The 18138-nt window shown below is 44.5% G+C and overlaps 1 protein-coding gene across 1 annotated transcript in view; it reads right to left on the bottom strand.

Annotated features, from left to right (window-relative positions):
• ACPP (acid phosphatase, prostate) overlaps positions 1–15902 on the bottom strand; it is a 34735-nt gene extending 18833 nt beyond the window's left edge. Inside the window, exons 1-5 of the mRNA XM_004692193.1 lie at positions 15798–15902; positions 7992–8087; positions 5654–5740; positions 4854–5006; positions 1925–2023 (exon numbers count right to left, since the gene is read on the bottom strand). Coding sequence (XP_004692250.1) covers positions 1925–2023; positions 4854–5006; positions 5654–5740; positions 7992–8087; positions 15798–15902 — 540 coding nt within the window. The remainder of the gene's footprint in view (positions 1–1924; positions 2024–4853; positions 5007–5653; positions 5741–7991; positions 8088–15797) is intronic.
• Positions 15903–18138: the final 2236 nt, after the last annotated feature.

The following is an 18138-nucleotide window of genomic DNA, read 5'->3' as shown; positions in this document are numbered from 1 at the left end:
CCACCAGGAAGGGCCAGGGTAAATACTTTTTAAGTAGGGTTCTCAACTTCATCATTATTGATATTTTGGGGTGGGTCATTCTTTGTCATGTGTGGGGGGCTTGCCTTATGCCTTGTGGGGTGTTAGTAGTATCTCTGGCCTCTGCCTATCAGAGCCAGCTTCATCTCCAGTCCTTCACTGTTTCCAGTAAAGTGCTGAAAGTATCATTGGCCTCTCATCAAGAATGCCAGTTTATGAGAACTCACATAATTTAGTGATAAGACGAAAATGAAAAATTGTATAAATACTAATTGATCATTTCTCATGATTATAATGTGGGCAGGGCCCTCTAATGGCACAAGGGGTTAAGCCTCAGCACCATAAAGCTATAGTAGCTTCTGAGCAGAAGTTCGATCCCTGGCCAGGGAGCTGACCCACATGATGTAGCAGACCTCTCCTGGAGGCCCACTGCTCCCCTCAGCAGTGTATTTCAGTCAATCCACCTGTTCTTCTGCCCACTCTGTCTCTGGTGAATCCTCTCATCCCCCGCACCTCTGTCCTACACCCCAATTCTTGTATGCATATACAAATAAATCTTTAATAAAAAAATATGGGCATGTTTATTGCTGCTTTATTTACAATCAGAAAGACATGGAATCAACCCAAATGCCCAAAAGTAGATGACTGGATTAAAAACATGTGGTACATATACACAATGGAATATTACTCAGCAACCAAAAGAGATAAAACACATGCCTTTTGCAGCAACATGGATGGAGCTGGAAGGGACCATGCTTAGTGAAATAAGCCAGAAAGAAAAGGAAAAAGACCAGATGGTTTCACTCGTATCAGGAGTATAAAGGACCAGGGGAGAAAATAATAATAATGAACGACCATATACCAGAGACATTTTGTGGGGGTGGAGTGGGGAATGGGATCAAAAATGGGGGGAAGGGAAGTGCACGGGACTACGGTAATGGCACATGAATGATGTGGTGTGGGAAGCCCACGGGGATTACAACAGAGATGGAAAAAGACACAAAATGATGTAAAAATAAGCTATTACATTATTTTTTTTTAAAATGTGGACAATGGTTGGCTTACTGCCATGGGTCCCTGGCTTTCCCTGGAACCAGACCTTATTGCACCAGCTGGATGCTTTCTGAAAGCAAATGAAGGGCGATTCACAACTAAGTGAGCTCAACTAAGTGAGCAAGGAGAGACTGAAATTGTGCCTCCAGCCAAGGCACCCCAGGAAAGCGCAGCAAAAAGGGGGCTTGGTGACTGACAGTGACATTTGGATGCAAATTCCCATGAGGTTCTGGACTGTTCTTGGAGAGTCATGAGGATCAGAACGGCTGCTCAGTTATCTGCCTGATGAAACAGCATTTTCTGGGAAATGGCTTGGAAGATACTGTTTGCCTAATGGGTATATGGTCTGGGAAAATAGCATCTGCCAATAGTAACCCTATTATTTTCATTAAGGAAACAATAATTATTGCAGTCCACCCCCTCCAAAACAAAATGTGAGCTGCAGGGATAGATAATTTTATGGATGAATTCTACCAAATTTTTCAAATGTCAATTTTTCTAATGCTGTTTTAACTGTTCTGTGGCCTTCAGAAAAGTTCTTCTGAAATTCTGGTATGCACTAAGTACAGCAGTGATACGACAAAGACTGGTCAGGAAAGAAAACTATAGTACAATTCACTTTGAATGACAATGCAAAAAGTCAAGATAAAATAATGGGGAACAATTCATTGTCATGTTAAAAGAAGGGAGTTGATCCCAGAAGTGAAAAGATAGTTCATCAGTAGACCTAATTCTTCGGAGTCATTCACTGATCCAAGAACAAAAGTAACTTGATTATATTAAAACACCAACCTTTCAAAAAAGTAAGCAACAATGTTGATATAAACACTCAAGAAAAACACTCTTTTTAAACCTTGTAAGGAAGGAGCCGCTCCTGGAATTCCATCGAGGTCAAAGTCTCTTTCTCCAGTTCTTCAAAACGAGGACAGTGCTTAAAAGGCAGGTATAACAACTGAGGACAAAAGAAATACCAAAATGCTTGGTTAGCCCGAAGAATAAGACATTCAAATGTGCTTTGAGCTGAAAGCAAATTCTAAAATTAAGGGGAAAGAGATATATGGTCTATTGGGCTTAAAATGTTGGGTAGCTCCCCAGAAGTGAATGCCATTTTTTTTTTTTTTTTCCATTGGGCTTTTCTTTTTGTTCCTTGTTCCCCTTCCTTGGTTTTCCAGGCTTATGATCACGGTGACCTTGATTCCTCCTGCCCCTTTTCATTTCTAGCAATGGATGTGTCTCTGTATGTGTGTGTTCACGGATGTGTATGTGCACACGTTCCCCAGGACAGGGAAATGAATTAAAAGTTCTGGAAAGAATCCTAATAGATCTATTAACTACTTGTTGCTTTACTTTTGCAAATTCACAGAATGTTACAATAAGGACACCCGTTCATTAAATGTGACAGTCTAGTTGTGTTAACTACAATCTGCTGCTTGGTGATACCAAGTTTCTATTTGTTGCTCTCTCTTCTATCTGTGGCTAGAACTGAGTTTCTGATCCTTGGTGAATATCACTTCTTGCTGATTTCTCTTCTTCCTCAAATTTAACATGAAGCTTAACTGTCTTCAATTTTAACCATTTCCCCTGTGTCTTCTCTTTTCCTTTTGTTAACAATAATATTATCATCCCACAACAATGACCCATGACTTGGTTAACTCCAGGAATGACTTTATGTTAACTGATTTTGTGAGATTTGGAGGCTGATGGTAGAACTGTTTTTGCCTTCGTGGCAGGAGACTGAGAGCCACAGGTAGATGGTTTTGTCCTACTGTAAGAGAGTGGTCCCCAGGAAAAGGGGAGGTTCCAGGTTCCCTGCCCCACCCAAAAGGAGGGTGGGGTTGAACAGGGAGGTGAGGAATCTGGAGAGGAGACTGAAGAGGAAGGAAGCAGGAGGGGGGGGGGGACCCAAGGAAGCACAGGGAGCAGAGACCTGTGAAGAGGCAGGTCTTGCCTCTTGGCCCTGGACTGGTTGAAACAGATGTGGGTGAGAGACCTGTGGAGAGGCTGACTGCAGCAGTGTTTATCTCGATTTTAATTTTGTTCTTTTCCTCCCAGACTTGTCTGGCCATTTCTGACCCTTTTCTATGGGTCCCGGCCAGAAGGTGATTTAGTCTTGTGGCGGCTTTCAAGCCTTGCTTTGGGCCAGTCCTCTTTGGGTGGACTTTTACCCATAAGGGGACGGGTAACTTTGGGTGTTTGATTTAGAAACTATATTCTTTGTCTTTTCTGTATTGCACACTGATTGTATTAAAGTTCCTTTCCATGAAAGGTCTTATATATTTTGTCTTGATGTGGTAGATGGCAGAACCTATTTAGAACAGGCAGGTTTGGGGGTCGATTCAGGGGTTCCCTTTTCACTGTCTTGTAACACGACTTGCTTTTCCCTCCCTCTCCTGGCTCTTCTCGCAAAGCTGACCTCCTCTTTACTGCATAATTAATGACTATGTTTCAGGAACAAGGATTAAACAGGACCTGGGTCTCCATCAGCTAACCTTGTTGACATTCTCCACCTTTCTCTCTCAGAGAAGTTTGCGATCAAGGTGATTTATTTTCTTTTTGCTAACAACTATTCACAAACTCCTTTCCTACGAACACTGCAATCAAATTACTTCACTCTTGATTCTATGAAGGAAAAGGCATAAATAGATCATCTTGTCTTTTCTGGAAAACACCAAAAAAGTTGGGTGGGTAGATTTGTAGAGAGTTAAGTGGGCAGGATAGGACTGTTCTACAAAGCATTTGGGGGAAATTCTCAAATCACCAGCTGCAACAGTTCAGTTAAAGTTCTAGGAGGACGGGCAAGGCGAGGAGACGGTGGCTACCTCGGAGGCCACTGGGCGTAGTATCCGATGTCCAGGGGTCACGCCAAGCCTCAACCACGGGCTGATGTGATACTCATAATGCCCTGCAGGGGGCACTGCAAAGGGCTCTTAGTCCTTCCTGCGGCCTTGGGTTCCACACAAAAGAATTTATTGTATTTAAAAAAAAAACAACAGTCCCTCTGAAAAGGTTAGTGCACTCTTGCTCAGTCCCACTTGGTGTAAATAAATTTCAGAGTTTCTCTGTCATGGGCTCATTCAGGCAGCTTAGTTTATGGCACTGGCTCTCCATGGGAAATGCGATGGGGGATTATTGTAAAACAGTGTTGCCTGGGTCTCATCCTTGGAGATGTGTGGAGGTGACCTGGACGGCGATTTAAAAAGTAAGCCGGGTGATTTGACTAAGGAGCTAATTTTGACTAAGGACCATTTGTTTATAGGGACCAGCTCTGGGGCTTTGGTCCCATTCTGCTTGCCAGACTTCTCTGAGTCCTCAACTCCCTGGTTATCAAAGAAGAGTGCTACTGTTGTCTAGTTAAGGTTGTTGGAAAGGAAATACAACGATGCTTAGAAAGTGCTAGGCAGTAATTAGTCTCTCAAATTGTTTTACTACCCTCTACCCTCTACCTAGGAGTGAGAATCTCCATGGGGAGGGGAATTTTGCAGATCACAAGGTCTGAGGATCTTCTGAAAGGAGAAAAAAAACTGTGTGGGACAGTGAAAACCAATGAACTTAAGGCAGGAAACTGGGAAGCAAGAGAGTAAAACGGAGGCAGACAAAATGCCAGCACTGAATGAAGAGATAAAGAGACAAGAAAGAAAGAGCCAGAGATATCCCATGCACATTATATAGGAAGGAATCAAGACTTCGTGATCCAGTGTCTGGCCTCCAAAGCCACAAGTGCTAAGCAGAATTCCTCCCTCCTCCCGGCCTGGCGCAACTCCCGATTTTTCCGGAATACTGACCCGATCTTCAGAGAGTGGCACCGTGTGCACTGGGATGGGCTGCCAGAGTAGCCGGGGGTTCCAGATGCTGCTGTCCTGGGGGGGAAATAGGCCTGCAAGATTTGCCATGACACTCATCAAAGTCCGGTCGACATCTGTGCTTCGGACATAAACCTAGAGCAAGAAAATCGAAGCAGAATGCAGCTGAGAGGATCTGTGGGTTTTTTCCCTCTGGAGTTAATAGCATCTCGAGAAAAAGCAAGACACACGCACGAAAAGACTGGCAGACACGGCGGAAGCTTCATAGTCATAACCTGTTATGGAAGACGCAGGATTATGAACATGCCAATAAATAAAATAACCTGTCTGAATGGACAAGAGACCAGTTATGGGGGGACTACTTGCCTCGTCAAAATATTTATGATAGGTGTCCATCAAATTTGAATTGAGCCATAGTCGTGAGTTTTGGGGGACAAAATCATTGCACAAGATAATACATTTATAAACACAATCTCTGCTTTGCCTGACTGGGGGATCAGGCAGAACCCTTTTCCAAGTGTAACCTTATGTTAAAAATCCTCCAAAGGAAGTGGGGGGTGGTGGGGAGGGAAGTGCACGGGATTATGGTGATGGCACACGGGTGACTTGGTGATGGGAAACCCATGGGGATTATAATTGAGATGAAAAAAAAAATGTACAAAATGATGTAAAAATAAACTGTTTTATATATATATATATATATATATATATATATATAAAAGAATAGCTAAAAAAAAAAAATCCTCCAAGGGCAACATGTCCATCTAAACTTCTCAACTTGCCTGTTCGCGTTTGTAGGACTCATTCAAGAAAAGTCCGTATCTTCTCCTTATCTGCTCTCCGAGTGCATATTGCTGCTGCATGCCCACCTATGGAAACAAGTAAAAGGAAAATCGAGTGAGTTCTGTAAATCTCATCCCAGGGTGTCATCTCTCAAGAACGTGCAGTATGAACAGTGGTGTCCTTTAAAAGACCCATGGCAAGACCTCCATGGTGGCATAAGGGGTGAAGCCTCAGCACTATGAAGTTATCTGCAGCCACAGGGAGCTGACCCACCTCCTGTCTCGCCCACTGCACCCCTTAGCAATGTTTCCACCTGTTCTATTCCCCAATATCTACTCCCCAATATCCTCTCAACCACCCATCTGCACCTCTAGCCTGCACACCAGCTCTTGCATGCATGCATAAATAAATATTTTTTAAAAATCCATGGCAACACATATTTAAGTGGAAATGAGAAAGAGCTATGATCTGGAGTCTCAACTCCCTAAGAAAATGCACTCATCTTAATTAGCCCTTAACATGGAGCCTTGCACAGTTCACAGCTGGTGACTGATCGAAGTAAGTGCTCCATCTTGGGTGTGGTAGAGATTTCAGGGCTTCATCTTTGCTGGAAGAAGTCACTGGCTGGTCGACTACTTAGGGAGTTGTGTGGAGAAATTCAACCATCTGACAGAGGTGGCACATGAGGAATCTCCGCAGGTAACCTTCAAGCCCTGAGTGCAATGGTTTATTATTTGCCCAGTTTACTTATGCCTGGCTCATTCAAAAGATAAATAAACACAACCTGTTACTCAAAGTCTGCTCTTTGGATCTACTCTTAGCATGACCTGGGAGTAGATTACAACTCAGCTTCTTTGATCCACCCTTGACCTACTGAACTAGGATCTTCAAGGATGGAGTCCAGTAGTTTCTCCCCCTGATTTCCTGTGAGGCTTGAGGACTAGAGGTTGAGTTTAGTTGCTAAAGGCCGCTGATTCACTCACTCATTCCTACAGAATAAAGTCTGTAAAGCCCAAGAGGAAGGCACTTTGGAGAGCCTCTGTGTCAGTGAGCTTTGGAGGTTTGGGAGAAGATGTTGTACCTGGACTGACCATTGAAGCCCACCCCCACCCCCCACCCTCCATAGCTTGCCCTAAGCATTTCTTCCACCAGACTGTCCATTCACATCCTTTGGAATAAATTGGTGAACTGGGAGTAAAGAGGTTTCTTGAGTTCTGTGTGCCCATCCAACAATTTAGTGGAATTTGATGTGGGTGTTCTGGTATTACTGGATTCTGGGTTCTTGAGTTCTCGGAGAAATAGAAATAATGGGGATTCTAGTTCTGCAAGCACTAAGCAAGGTTTTAGGAAAACAGATGCACTTTGGCCTAAGGGATTCAGCCTCAGGGGTTGGGCTGTGTGCTGCTCCCCCAGAAAAGACTGGAGGCTCCACTGAAGCAGCTTTTTAAAAAAAATTTATTTATTTATGCATACAGAACTGGTTTACAGGCCAGAGGTGCAGGGAAGGCAAGAGGATTCATCAGAGATAGAGCGGAGAGCAGAACAGGCAGATAGACAAAGCACACTGCTGAGGGGAGCAGCGGGCGGGTCAGGAGAGATCTGCCGCGACATGTGGTCACCTCCAGGGCAGGCGGGGATCGAACTCATGGGAACTCATGTGGAAGTGGCTTAAGTTTCTTAGTGCTGTGCTTTAACCCACTGTGTCACCAGGGAGGGCCCCCATTTAAGTAGTTTTAACTCAGCATAATTAAGGGGCTGGGACCCTGAGTTCTTCCCACCAATGCATTCCATCTTCCAAACGTGTGATCTTGTGCCCTTGACTTTTTTGTTCTCATGGATTCTCTACCAGATATCTCCAGCTGGCAAAAAATTATATTTGGTGTCAGAACTTCCCAAGAAACATTTTCCAGATTCTGCTGGTTCAGTTTGCCGATTACAAGATTATCTTTGTATTTTCAGGTGGAGTCTGAGCAACTCCAGAGCTGGCTTATGAATACCTCTTGTCTTTCTTCAGCATCTCTAAGTTCTTTTATTCTTCTGTTGTCCATCTCAGCTCTTAGGCTTTCATAAAATCAACAGGGTAAAAAAGATCAAAACAGGCAACTCTATTCACTTTTTCTGATGTGGTCAGATCAGAATTGATCAAAAGTAACCCCAGGTGCCTCTCGTTTTGTAATAAAAAAATACCTTCAACGTAAGATTCCAGGTAGATGTTCAGAATGCTTTGTCAGATCTCAGTAATGAAAGGAGTCATGTGGTTTCAAGAGAATACAAGCCCCAAAGCGGTTTTTTTCCCCTGAGATGCATCAATAACCATTACCTGAAAATAGAACCAACCTGTGTGAGTTGGCCAAATCCTTGTGGCCACGAGGATTCCTTAATGGGGTCATTTGGAAAGGTCTGGATGGGGCTTCGATCTCCATGTCTGAACACCTGCAAACAGCTGTATATTAAAACTTCATAGATGTTTTGCCTCTGCTCATCATAATAGACTTTCCTCTAAACCACTGGATCTCAGCTTTTTCTGTAGCTGAATCACATGTTAGATGTTTTCAGATGCCACGCAATTGTGCAAACTTTCCCAGATCTGAGTAACTGAAGCTGTTACACAGTTTCAATAGATTATAAATCCACTTTGTTAAGTTTCCAGGATTTCTCAACCCCAGTACCTGTTGGAGCCCAACCTCTGGAATGTCCCAGGTAGAATCTGAAACCAGCCTCTTTATAGGGAGGATGGAGAGACACTCAAGAATGAGGCAGAACACTCTGGATGGATGGGAGGCCATTTTAATGAATGAAGGAACTCAGCTTCTACACCAGCCCCTGTCAAATCTTCAAGGTTTATATAGAAGTCTCAACTGTGCTCAGTCACATACTATGTAGGTGGTCTCAATGCTACAAGGCTACCTCAATGCTCCTGGAAGCAGGGGAAGGAAGCGGAATGCACCCTGGATTGGCGGGAGGGGGGACAGGTGAGGTGTGGAAGGAGCCTCAGATTTCCTGGGTTCAGTTTGCGAATCAACCCGTGGGCACGCTTCCTTCTGGCCTCTCCCACTAGTGCTGCCAATATTTTGGGCTGGACAGTTCCTGTGAGAGGCTGTCCTGCAGAGACCAATATCACTACCCAGCTGTGAGACCCAAAAAGTTCTCCAGAGGCTTCCAGGTGTCTCCTAAATGCAAGAGCCACTGGGTTAGCGTCAGGCAGGAGATACAGTAACGAACAATGCTTCTTCCCAGGCTATCAACACAAACACGATTCAGTATTTTTTGAATGGTTGTTTTACCCTAGAAATTGTGCTAAGTGCTTCTCATATTTAATCCTCTCATCAGTTCTACAGAGCCGTTACTGTTGTTATCTGCATTTCACAAAGGAGGAAAGTAACCTTAGGGAAGCCAGCTGTTCTAGGTTACACAACACAGATCTGGCAGAACAAAGATCTGAACGCAGGCCAAGGTCTCCAGTGCCCGGCACTTTAATCCCATCTAAGGGACTCATTTCTCTAAACCCAAACACATTCCTTAGCGTCCCATCCGCTGAAGACGATAATCTGGGATTTAGGGCGTGTCTGTATCAGCTCTCCTCCATAAACTCTTCACAGTGTGCGTATGTTTGTGTCTGTGTAGCGGGTGTTGGGAGGGGTGTTGCATCAGAGAAACAAAGCCTGATGTAAGAAACCCAAACATTACTTAAAGAATAAAACCAAAGATGTAATTTATGCAACTGAAGAACAGATGACCTGGGGAGAAACACGGTGTAATTACCAAAGATTGTTTTAAGGAGCAGGGCCTGCTCATGGGCTGTGAGCTTTCTTATGTTCTTCTTTTGCCTTAAAGGTCAGAATCTGGGCTCTCCCTGGTGGCACAAAGGGTTAAAGCACAGCACTACAAAGCTCACTGCAGCCCCTTTAGCTCAGGTGTGTTCCTTGGCCGGAAGTGACCCACATGGCTCAGCAGACCTTTCCTGACCTGCCCACTGCTCCCCTTAGCAGAGTATTTCACCCGATCTGTCTGTTCTGCTCCCCACTCTGTCTCTGGTGAATCCTCTCACTGTCCCTGCACCTCTGGCCTGTACCCCCATTCTGTACACATAAATAAATAAATGAGCCTTAAAAAAAAAAAGTTTGGAATCAGTAGAACTCACCTACGTTCCAGTAGGTTTCAAGGGTTTCCAAGCCAGTGGCTCAACGTGCTGTGAACTTATTGAAATTGCATAAAAGCACCCTTATCTCCAGTAAGGAATCAGAGAGAAAGAGAGTACGTGTGTGTGTGTATATGCGTATGTGCCTGTACATACATGCCTCCAGCACACAGGGCATTCTGAAGCTTGGAGTTTTGCCAACTGGGCTGGACCATCAGCCCGTGCTCTTTGAAGTCTGTGGTAGGGCAATTTTCTTAAGTGCTGCTCTGCCAGAATTATATCCTGTGCTCTAAGCCTGGCAATCACGTTCAATGAAATTCCTTAGAAACTAAAGGACAGGGAGGGCAGCAAGACTACTGCCAGCTGCCAGCCTAGGTGGTGACCGCTGCAGGAAGGTGTCCAAGGTGAGGACAAGCCCTGATGTCTCCACGACCCTCCCTGGTTTTGCAGATGCCTACCTCCTGCTGTCTCCTGCTTCCCCAATTCCCTGTGAGGACAGGTCCAGCCATGCTCAATGGTGTATAAAGATCCCAGGTCACCTCATTTTCACGATTGCTAGACCCTCGCTTCACTACCACCTCACATTCTGTTTCTCCTCTTAATCAGAAGGAACTTTTCAAAAATGAATCAAGGTTTGGTCTCCCCCTGAAGGGTCCTTTTCTGGGGAGTCAGCTGACCAGGGGTGGGGCACATGCTGTGGGGGTTCTAGTGAGCAGGGGGGTGGATGGTCCATTTCCTCTCACCACACAGCAATCAGGTCCTCTTTGCAAAAGAGCGGAAATATCTCTGTCAGTGGAAATATCTCTGTTGATTGCTTAGAACTCTATAGTGTTCTCTCATTCTGTTAAACCTTTTCTGGGCCTCCCTAGTGGTGTAAGGGGTTAAGTCTCAGAGCTATGAAGCTATTGCCAACCACTGTGGCCTCAGTTGAATCCCTGGCCAGGGAGTTGACCCACTTGACACAGCAGATGTTTCCTGTCTCACCTGCTGCTCCCCTCAGTGGTGTATATCAGTAGATCTGCCTGTTCTGTTCCCCACTGTCACTGGTGAATCCTCTCACCTCTGCCCCATGCCCGGACACCTCAGGCCTACACCCAGGCTCTTGTATGCATAAACAGACAAAAATAAATCTTATATAAACAGAAAAGCCATTCTTTTCTGTGATAGACACAACTACAGTAGAGAAGTTTATGAGACTCCAGGTCCACCTCTTACTCCAACTGCCAACAACTGCTTTGTGAGCAATGTTGGTGCAACTTGGCTTCTTCACTTTAGAGACTACCTCCTTCCCACTGCTTTCTACACAAAACACCAAGTGCCCCCAGTGGCCCACAAGACCTTACCTGTTCTCAGGCGCCTACCTCCAAGTTCTTATCTTATATTCTTGCTAATCCTGCTTGTTAGCCACAGGGGCCCTCTGTTGTCCAAACCATTGTTGACCCAGCCTCAGGGCCTTCACATTCTACCTGGAATATCTTGCTTCTGCTGGCCCATATTTACTCAATGGGTAACGTCAGGTCTGTCTTGACAGGCCACCTCGGCAGAGACAAGGCTTCCCTTGACCAGTGCAAAGGAGCTCCTGTCTGGGACTCTCACTACATGGTTTTGTTTTTATCCCTGAGTTTCGTGGGTATGTGTGTGTGTCTGGCTTCCCCTCTCTCCCTAAACTCCCTGAAAACAAAATCCTTGCTGTCGTGAGCCCCCAGATCCCAATGGTGCCAATCCTATAGCAAGACACACACGAAATGTTTGTTCTAATGAATGAATGAATCTGGGGTGTGTCCTTCTCTACCAGGAATATTCTGACTTTCTTTCTCAGCTTCTCATTTCCCCAGCCCTTTCAAGTCCCTAGACTTATGTGGCCCTAATAAAAATATAAATAGAGTGAGGGCTCACCTAGAATCTTGAGGACCAGTACAGAGTAGTCAGATTCACAAAGTTGGAGAGAAGGAAGCTGGAGTTGGGGAGGAAGGGAAGATATTGCTTAATGGTCATGAGGTTTCTATTCTACATTACAAAAGGAGCTCTGGAGCTGGATGGGCTCACTGACAACCCAACAATATGGACACATGGAATGTCAACGAATTTTATTCCTCAAAAATGGTTAATATGGAAATTTCAGTGACTTCTCTATGGTCACAGACCCTGTAAAGGACACTGAAGATTGAATTAATCAACGTTCAATGTTTTCCTAGGTCTGGCTTTCAACTTTTATTTTAGAAAATAGCATTGGAAATTTATGACATCACTGACATTACTGAGCTCCAGCCAAAACGGTAAGTTGAGTTTATTTATTTTTTTTTTAGTTTTCAGGAGGAATGAGGTAGAAACCTCAAAGTCTGCAGCTTATTTAAACACCAGACATTGGCAACTGGATAGGCAAGAACTATGTATTCCAATTTTCCCCAAACCCCTAAATGTTGCCAGTACCTATTAACATATGGGTTATGTGTAGCAAATTTCAGAGCTCTTAAAAGTTTTGTTCTCTAATCATCAACTTCTGAAACTTTTCATGAAGAGTCAGAGGCATCTAATCCTGAGAAGCTTAACTATGGTAACTGGAAACACAGCCATTGTTAGCTAAGATCTGGGTCAAAAGCAAAATGCCAGACACAATTGCTGAACTCATGTGACCACCAGTCTTATTTTCTTCCCTGACCAAACCCTCCGCCAGGAAACATTGCCCACCATTCTTGAAATCATCCCTTGGACATTGCAGGCCACACTCCTCCAGCCTTTGGTGAAAACCATGTAGCAATCCCATTTTAGCAATTTTTGGTTACAGACAGGATGTGAAGCCCTCTGAATGTACCAGAATTAACGAGATCACTCCATCTTGCATATTAGTTTTATTGCAGTAAAGTCCAGTGAAACACTGACAAGAGTTGAGGTCTCTTTAGGACGCCTTGGATGTTGGCTAAGCTAGTGTTTAAATTTGCCTGACCACGTTCTGGAACTTACCCATCTTAGTGTAGACATGGTGTGTTCAAGATTTGGAGGCTATTTGCATTCAGACTATCTTTGACCTTGTGGTCAGTCTTGAAGAATGAGAAAAACTTTTATTTAATGGCTCAATACCTCATTTGTATGTAAAACCCTGGTGTACTAAGAAGGGATTTTCCTGTCTGTCTGAGATCACCGGAACCTGTGTTTTACCCCTATGGGGGGGCGGGGGAGGGGAGAGAGAATACTTTAGAGTGGCATTCCCTGAATTAGATCAGTAGTTGTGTGTGATCATTTAGTAGTTGTGTGTGATCATTTAGATAAAGAAGATTAGCCTTAATGGGTAATTATAGAAGCTGGGTGGTGGGGACAAAGGAACCCACCATACTTTTTATTCTCTCTTTCTAAAGTTAGAAAAAATCTCTCTAGGTTTTCGGTGTGAAATGGGAAAAAAGGAGCTAGAATCTATAGTCAAAGGATAAGAAAGAAAATTTTGAAAAATGATTTTAAAATCCTTGAAAACTAAATATATATGAAAACATGAATGACTTCTAGGAGTTCTGTACTGAAGAGACCTTTGAACACAGTTTACAACAGGAGACCTATTTAAAAGATAAAAAATAGAAGTTTGGGGGGGAACAGTTCAATCTACTTTCTGTCGATTTCTGGGTATTGAATTTTTTTTTTTTTTTTAACCAAGCAATGCCGCTAAGGACTCTTTAAACAAGCATTCCAGAGGAGGCCCTTGGCGAACCTGTTCTAAGAGATCAACTGGTGACTGTCCTGAGCGAGAACAAGAACAAACAATAGTCTCCTGATCTTTCTGCCAAGAAAAGCTTTTCAAAACTGGGGAGGATTTCTTTTTCTTAGATCACTAAGGAAAAGCAAGGAACTACCTACTGATGGAGGTAGACACAGGCCCTATGGGATGACTTCAGTGCCATGTGCTGGGTTATATGCACATGGTTAGGGTTGCACTTTGTCTCACATTTAAGGGCCTGGTTCTGGGGTGATGGACCTGGGTTGAAATTTTAGTCATATGACCATGAGCAAGAAAGCTCTCTTTCTTCATTTGCAAAAGAGGAAGGATTAAGTTCTTGCCAAAAAAACTATAGTTTTAATTAAGCAAACAAAATTTGCGTGGAACCTATATACATTAAACAGTGATCTGCTGTTTATCTGAAATTCAAGTGTAACTGGGCATCCTGAGTTTTTCTGGCCAATCCTACTATATAACATTGTTGGGGGGCATGATGTGACATAATCCATGCTGAACTTTCAGTCTGCCCCATGGGACACTGCTGGGCAGTGTCATTACTAGTACTGTGTTCATCAGAGATACCTTCCTTTATAATGTGGTTGTTTTCAGGGATACATTTCTTTATACAGAACTGGGGTACAGGCCAGAGACGCGGAGGGTGAGGGGATTCACCAGAGACAGAGTGGGGAGCAGAACAGGCAGATCGAGGAAGTACACTGCTGAGGGGAGCAGTGGGAGGGTCAGGAGAGGTCTGCCTAGCCATGTGGATTTCCTCCAGTCATGTGGATTTCCTCCAGGGCAGGCGGGGATCGAACTCATGCGGAAGTGGCTTCAGCTTCGTAGTGCTGTGCTTTAACCTGCTGCGCCACCAGGGAGGGCCAGGGATACATTTCTTATAGTTCCTGAACACACATGGAGGGAAGTTAACCCGGCCCAAGTAAATCTTGGAGAATAAGCTAGCGTGGTTAACTGGGAGTTCTCAGTGAATCCGCAAAGCCACCACGCAACCAGGTAGTCCCAGGTGTACCGTGTGGGCAAAGCCATAGCGCAGAGACCCTACAGTTACCTCAAGTACATTTTGCAAAGAACCCAGCAAGATAAGGCAAAGTCTAACTCAGTGGACTCCCTAGAACAGGACATCCATGCAATATGTTTTGTTTATTTCAGCACAGAAGCCTGACGAGTGGTAAATCATTTGTAAAATAAATTGATTTGTTTCTCTGGTTTGCTCTTTCTTTCCTTGTTGGCTCTTAATCTTCTAGAGATTTACTAGACGAAGAATCCCGATTTACATACACACGGCTATGAACTATTTCCATAGAAGGGAAAAAAGGAGCTCAGAATCCACCACGCTGAGAAAATAAGAACTTCACCTTTAACGTTTAAGGAAAAGGCAATTTCCCTCCAAACTATAAAAATAAATTCTGAGCATTCTTACAGGAAGGAAATTTACCTATTTATCAACATACTTTCACTATGTCAAATAAAACTTGTGAGGAAGAAAAGACCTGGGGAGCCCAACAGGCAAGGAGAGGCAACGAGAGATAACAGAAAGAAAGTGAAAAAGAAAGATTCAGAGAAAATAAAAGATACAGGCAGAAGCTAAGAATATACGGCGGGATTAAATCCTGAACCCATATGGCAGGTAGTCAATCCTCCTTTGCCTTTTAAACCCCCTACCTGATGTTAAAGCAATGCCATCAGTGTGATTTCACCCCTTAACATACACTGACTACCCTTCCCCCCTTCTTCATAACTTGCCACTTATACCACAGGTGGGGAAAAACATGAATTTGATGGTTAGCAAAATCTACGCATCAGAAGTCTGCCTAGAACTGAGGATACTGTCGCTTTTATACTTTAGAAACTGTATGCAAATATATTTCCCAATTTCCTGATAAAGTGGGGGAAAGAACTCCCTAAGTTCAGAAAACAACTGTTTTTTTGGTTGGCAAACAGATATCATTAAACAGGATGATGCCAATTTAGCTCCTGGTGCTAAACAGACAGCTGAGGCTCCCCCTGGCCTCTGTCTGGAAGAATCTGCATTCAAAGCAGTTGTAAAATAAGTCAACAAATAATAAGGGCAAAGCAAACGCCCCCACCGCCGGTCTTTTTGTCAAGACACGTTAGTTAGCTTAGACTAGTCTTCATTAGAAGAACTTGCAAAACTTGATTATTCACTTTGTGAGTTCAGGCTCTGAGAGATAACATAAAGGTGAAAGGAAACCACCACGCTTACCACGCTTGGTTTTCAGGCCAAGCTGGAAACAGTTTTAAGGACAGACAACAAGCTACTCACCAAGGTCGCAAACTTGAGCTCCTTAGCTACCACAGTTCCGCCTATCCAGAGGAAAAGCAGAAGCAGGCTTCCAGCCCTCACCCAGCTGAGGGGAGCTGCTCTCATCCTGGGAAGACCTGTTTGGGGCAGGAATTAGGAGCGCTGCTCCCAGTGCCAAAGCATCGGATGGGAAGCTTTTTAATCAAAGCATGGACCGGGAAGGAGGAAATGGGAGGGGTTAGACTCAAACAGTAAAATCTCCAGGTGGCTTGGGGTGGGGCTTGGCAAGTATGTGGTCAGATAAATTTTGGGCTGGGTGTCAGAGAGCACAGCCTCCTGGCTTCAATCAGAACACCAAGACCCACGATGGGGGAGAACCTTGCTGAAGGTCACAGAGAACTTAATAGACCTTTCATTTTCAGTTCACCTTGTCACTTAGGTGGGATGTGACACAGTGTTGCTTTGTGGCTGGTATTTGGGAAAGAGAGATCTCCCAAAGCTGGAAACTTCAGGCTAGCGATCCCTAATCTTTCGGACATCCAGCATTATAGGGAGAGAAACAGGAAGGAGGGCAGCTACTGGTGTATTGGGGTCCACTTGCCTGCTCAAACATGGCTCCTTTTCCCTAAACTCTCATGTGACCTATGGAGGTATTTTAAAAGTGACGTGAAGTAAGCACTTTTATTTGGAACACTTTTAGTCACACCTTGAAATATCTAGGGCTCATCTGTGGTGTGTCAAAATTAGAAGTACCTTTTCTAACTTGACACAGCTTAAGCATTAAGAACTATACAGAACTTTCCACCCTGTCATGTCAGTCACCAACGCTGGTCAGAAGCCTTCTAGGCCGAGTGAGTCACCCCTCTCCAGTCGTGATCTCCTCAGGGATGCAGCAAAAGATGGACAGCCCTGACTGAGGGAATGGAGCTTTCCATTTTTAATACCCGCCAGCCCCCTCCCAGGCTACCAAGCACAGTTTCCCATGCAGCGCTGCTGTGGTGATGCTTCCTCCCCTCCAGCAGGGGGAGAACAGTGGTTCCCCACAACCCCTCCTCTGGGGCATTGACTCACCTGTGATGGGAAGGTTCTGTCATGTGATCACTGGGTGCCCTAGATTGTGGTGTGTGGGAGAGCTGTTGCTTCTTGCAGTGTGGGAAGAATGCATGCGTGTGTGGTGAGGGTTAAATATTGAGAGTGCTGGTGATCCTTTATTCCCCATCACGTTCTCCACCGGCCAGTCCCCACTGGCCATTTCAATGGGTGAGATTTAGAGGAAAGGGGGTGTGAAGAGAGATGTTGTCCAGTCCAGAGCAGAGACAGAGTCGCCACACTGACCGTTCTTGTATGGGCCAGGCCACCTGTGGAAGGAAGCTGTACACCCTAATGACAGACGTCAGTATTTGACGTGATCAGCAGAACTTTCTGGTTGAATCACTTTTATCCCCTTGTGGTACGTCTTCCTTTATATGTCAAGTGTTGAACCTCTAATTAGCACAGGATTAGGAAATTCTGGAAATGGAGCAGGCTGGTTTCACAGGAAAGCACACTCCCAGAGTGAAATTTGTGCGTAGGAAACGCAGTAGGGAGGCCTCTCAGGATGGACAGCAGAAGGGAGAAGAGAAATAGCAGGGTGGGGAAGAGGAAGAAGACCCCAGCTGATCCTGCTGGAAGGTCTGAACCTGGGGAGCCCTTTCGGAGTTGAATTGGGACCAAGGAGCCAGGACTTTTTTTAAATTAAAGATTTTTATTTTTATTTATGTATGCGCATAAGAGCTGGAATGAAGGCCATAAGTGCAGGATGTGAGACGATTCCCCAGAGACAAAGCGGGGAGCAGACAGGCACATTAACTGAAGCACACTGCTGATGGGGGCAGCGGGGAGACAGGAGAGGTCTGCGGCACCATGTGGGTCAGCTCCTGGGCTGGGGATTGAACTCGTGCTGCAGAAAGCTTGATGGTGCTGAGACTTTAACCTCTGTGACACCAGGAAGGCTCAGGGAGCCAGGACTTTTGCCTGCATTAGGTAGTCGGTGGGGTTGGTTGGTCGTGCAGAAGTGTTGACAGCTGAGTGATGTCAGCAAATTCCCCAGAGTTGGTGGAAGTGAATCCTTCAGTTAAAAAAAAACAAAAAACAAAAAACCAAAACAAACAGACAAACAAAAAACGCATCCACAAGCATTTTATCTATTACAAAAGTTGCTTTAGTCAAGTGTTATGCAGCAAAAATGTTTGCCACAAAGAACACCATGAAACTACACAGGACTCTTCACCAGGTGGGAAGACTATTAAGTTCTGACTTAATGCATGTTCACCACTCTTTGCTTGGCTCTGGGTGTCTTATTGACAACTGGGTACACAATAAG

This window comes from Condylura cristata, unplaced genomic scaffold (genome assembly GCF_000260355.1).
Source record: "Condylura cristata isolate star-nosed mole 26May11 unplaced genomic scaffold, ConCri1.0 scaffold00033, whole genome shotgun sequence".
In the NCBI taxonomy this organism is placed as follows: domain Eukaryota; kingdom Metazoa; phylum Chordata; class Mammalia; order Eulipotyphla; family Talpidae; genus Condylura; species Condylura cristata.
Note: the sequence above shows the minus strand (reverse complement) of the source record. Positions and strands in the feature narration are given on the sequence as shown.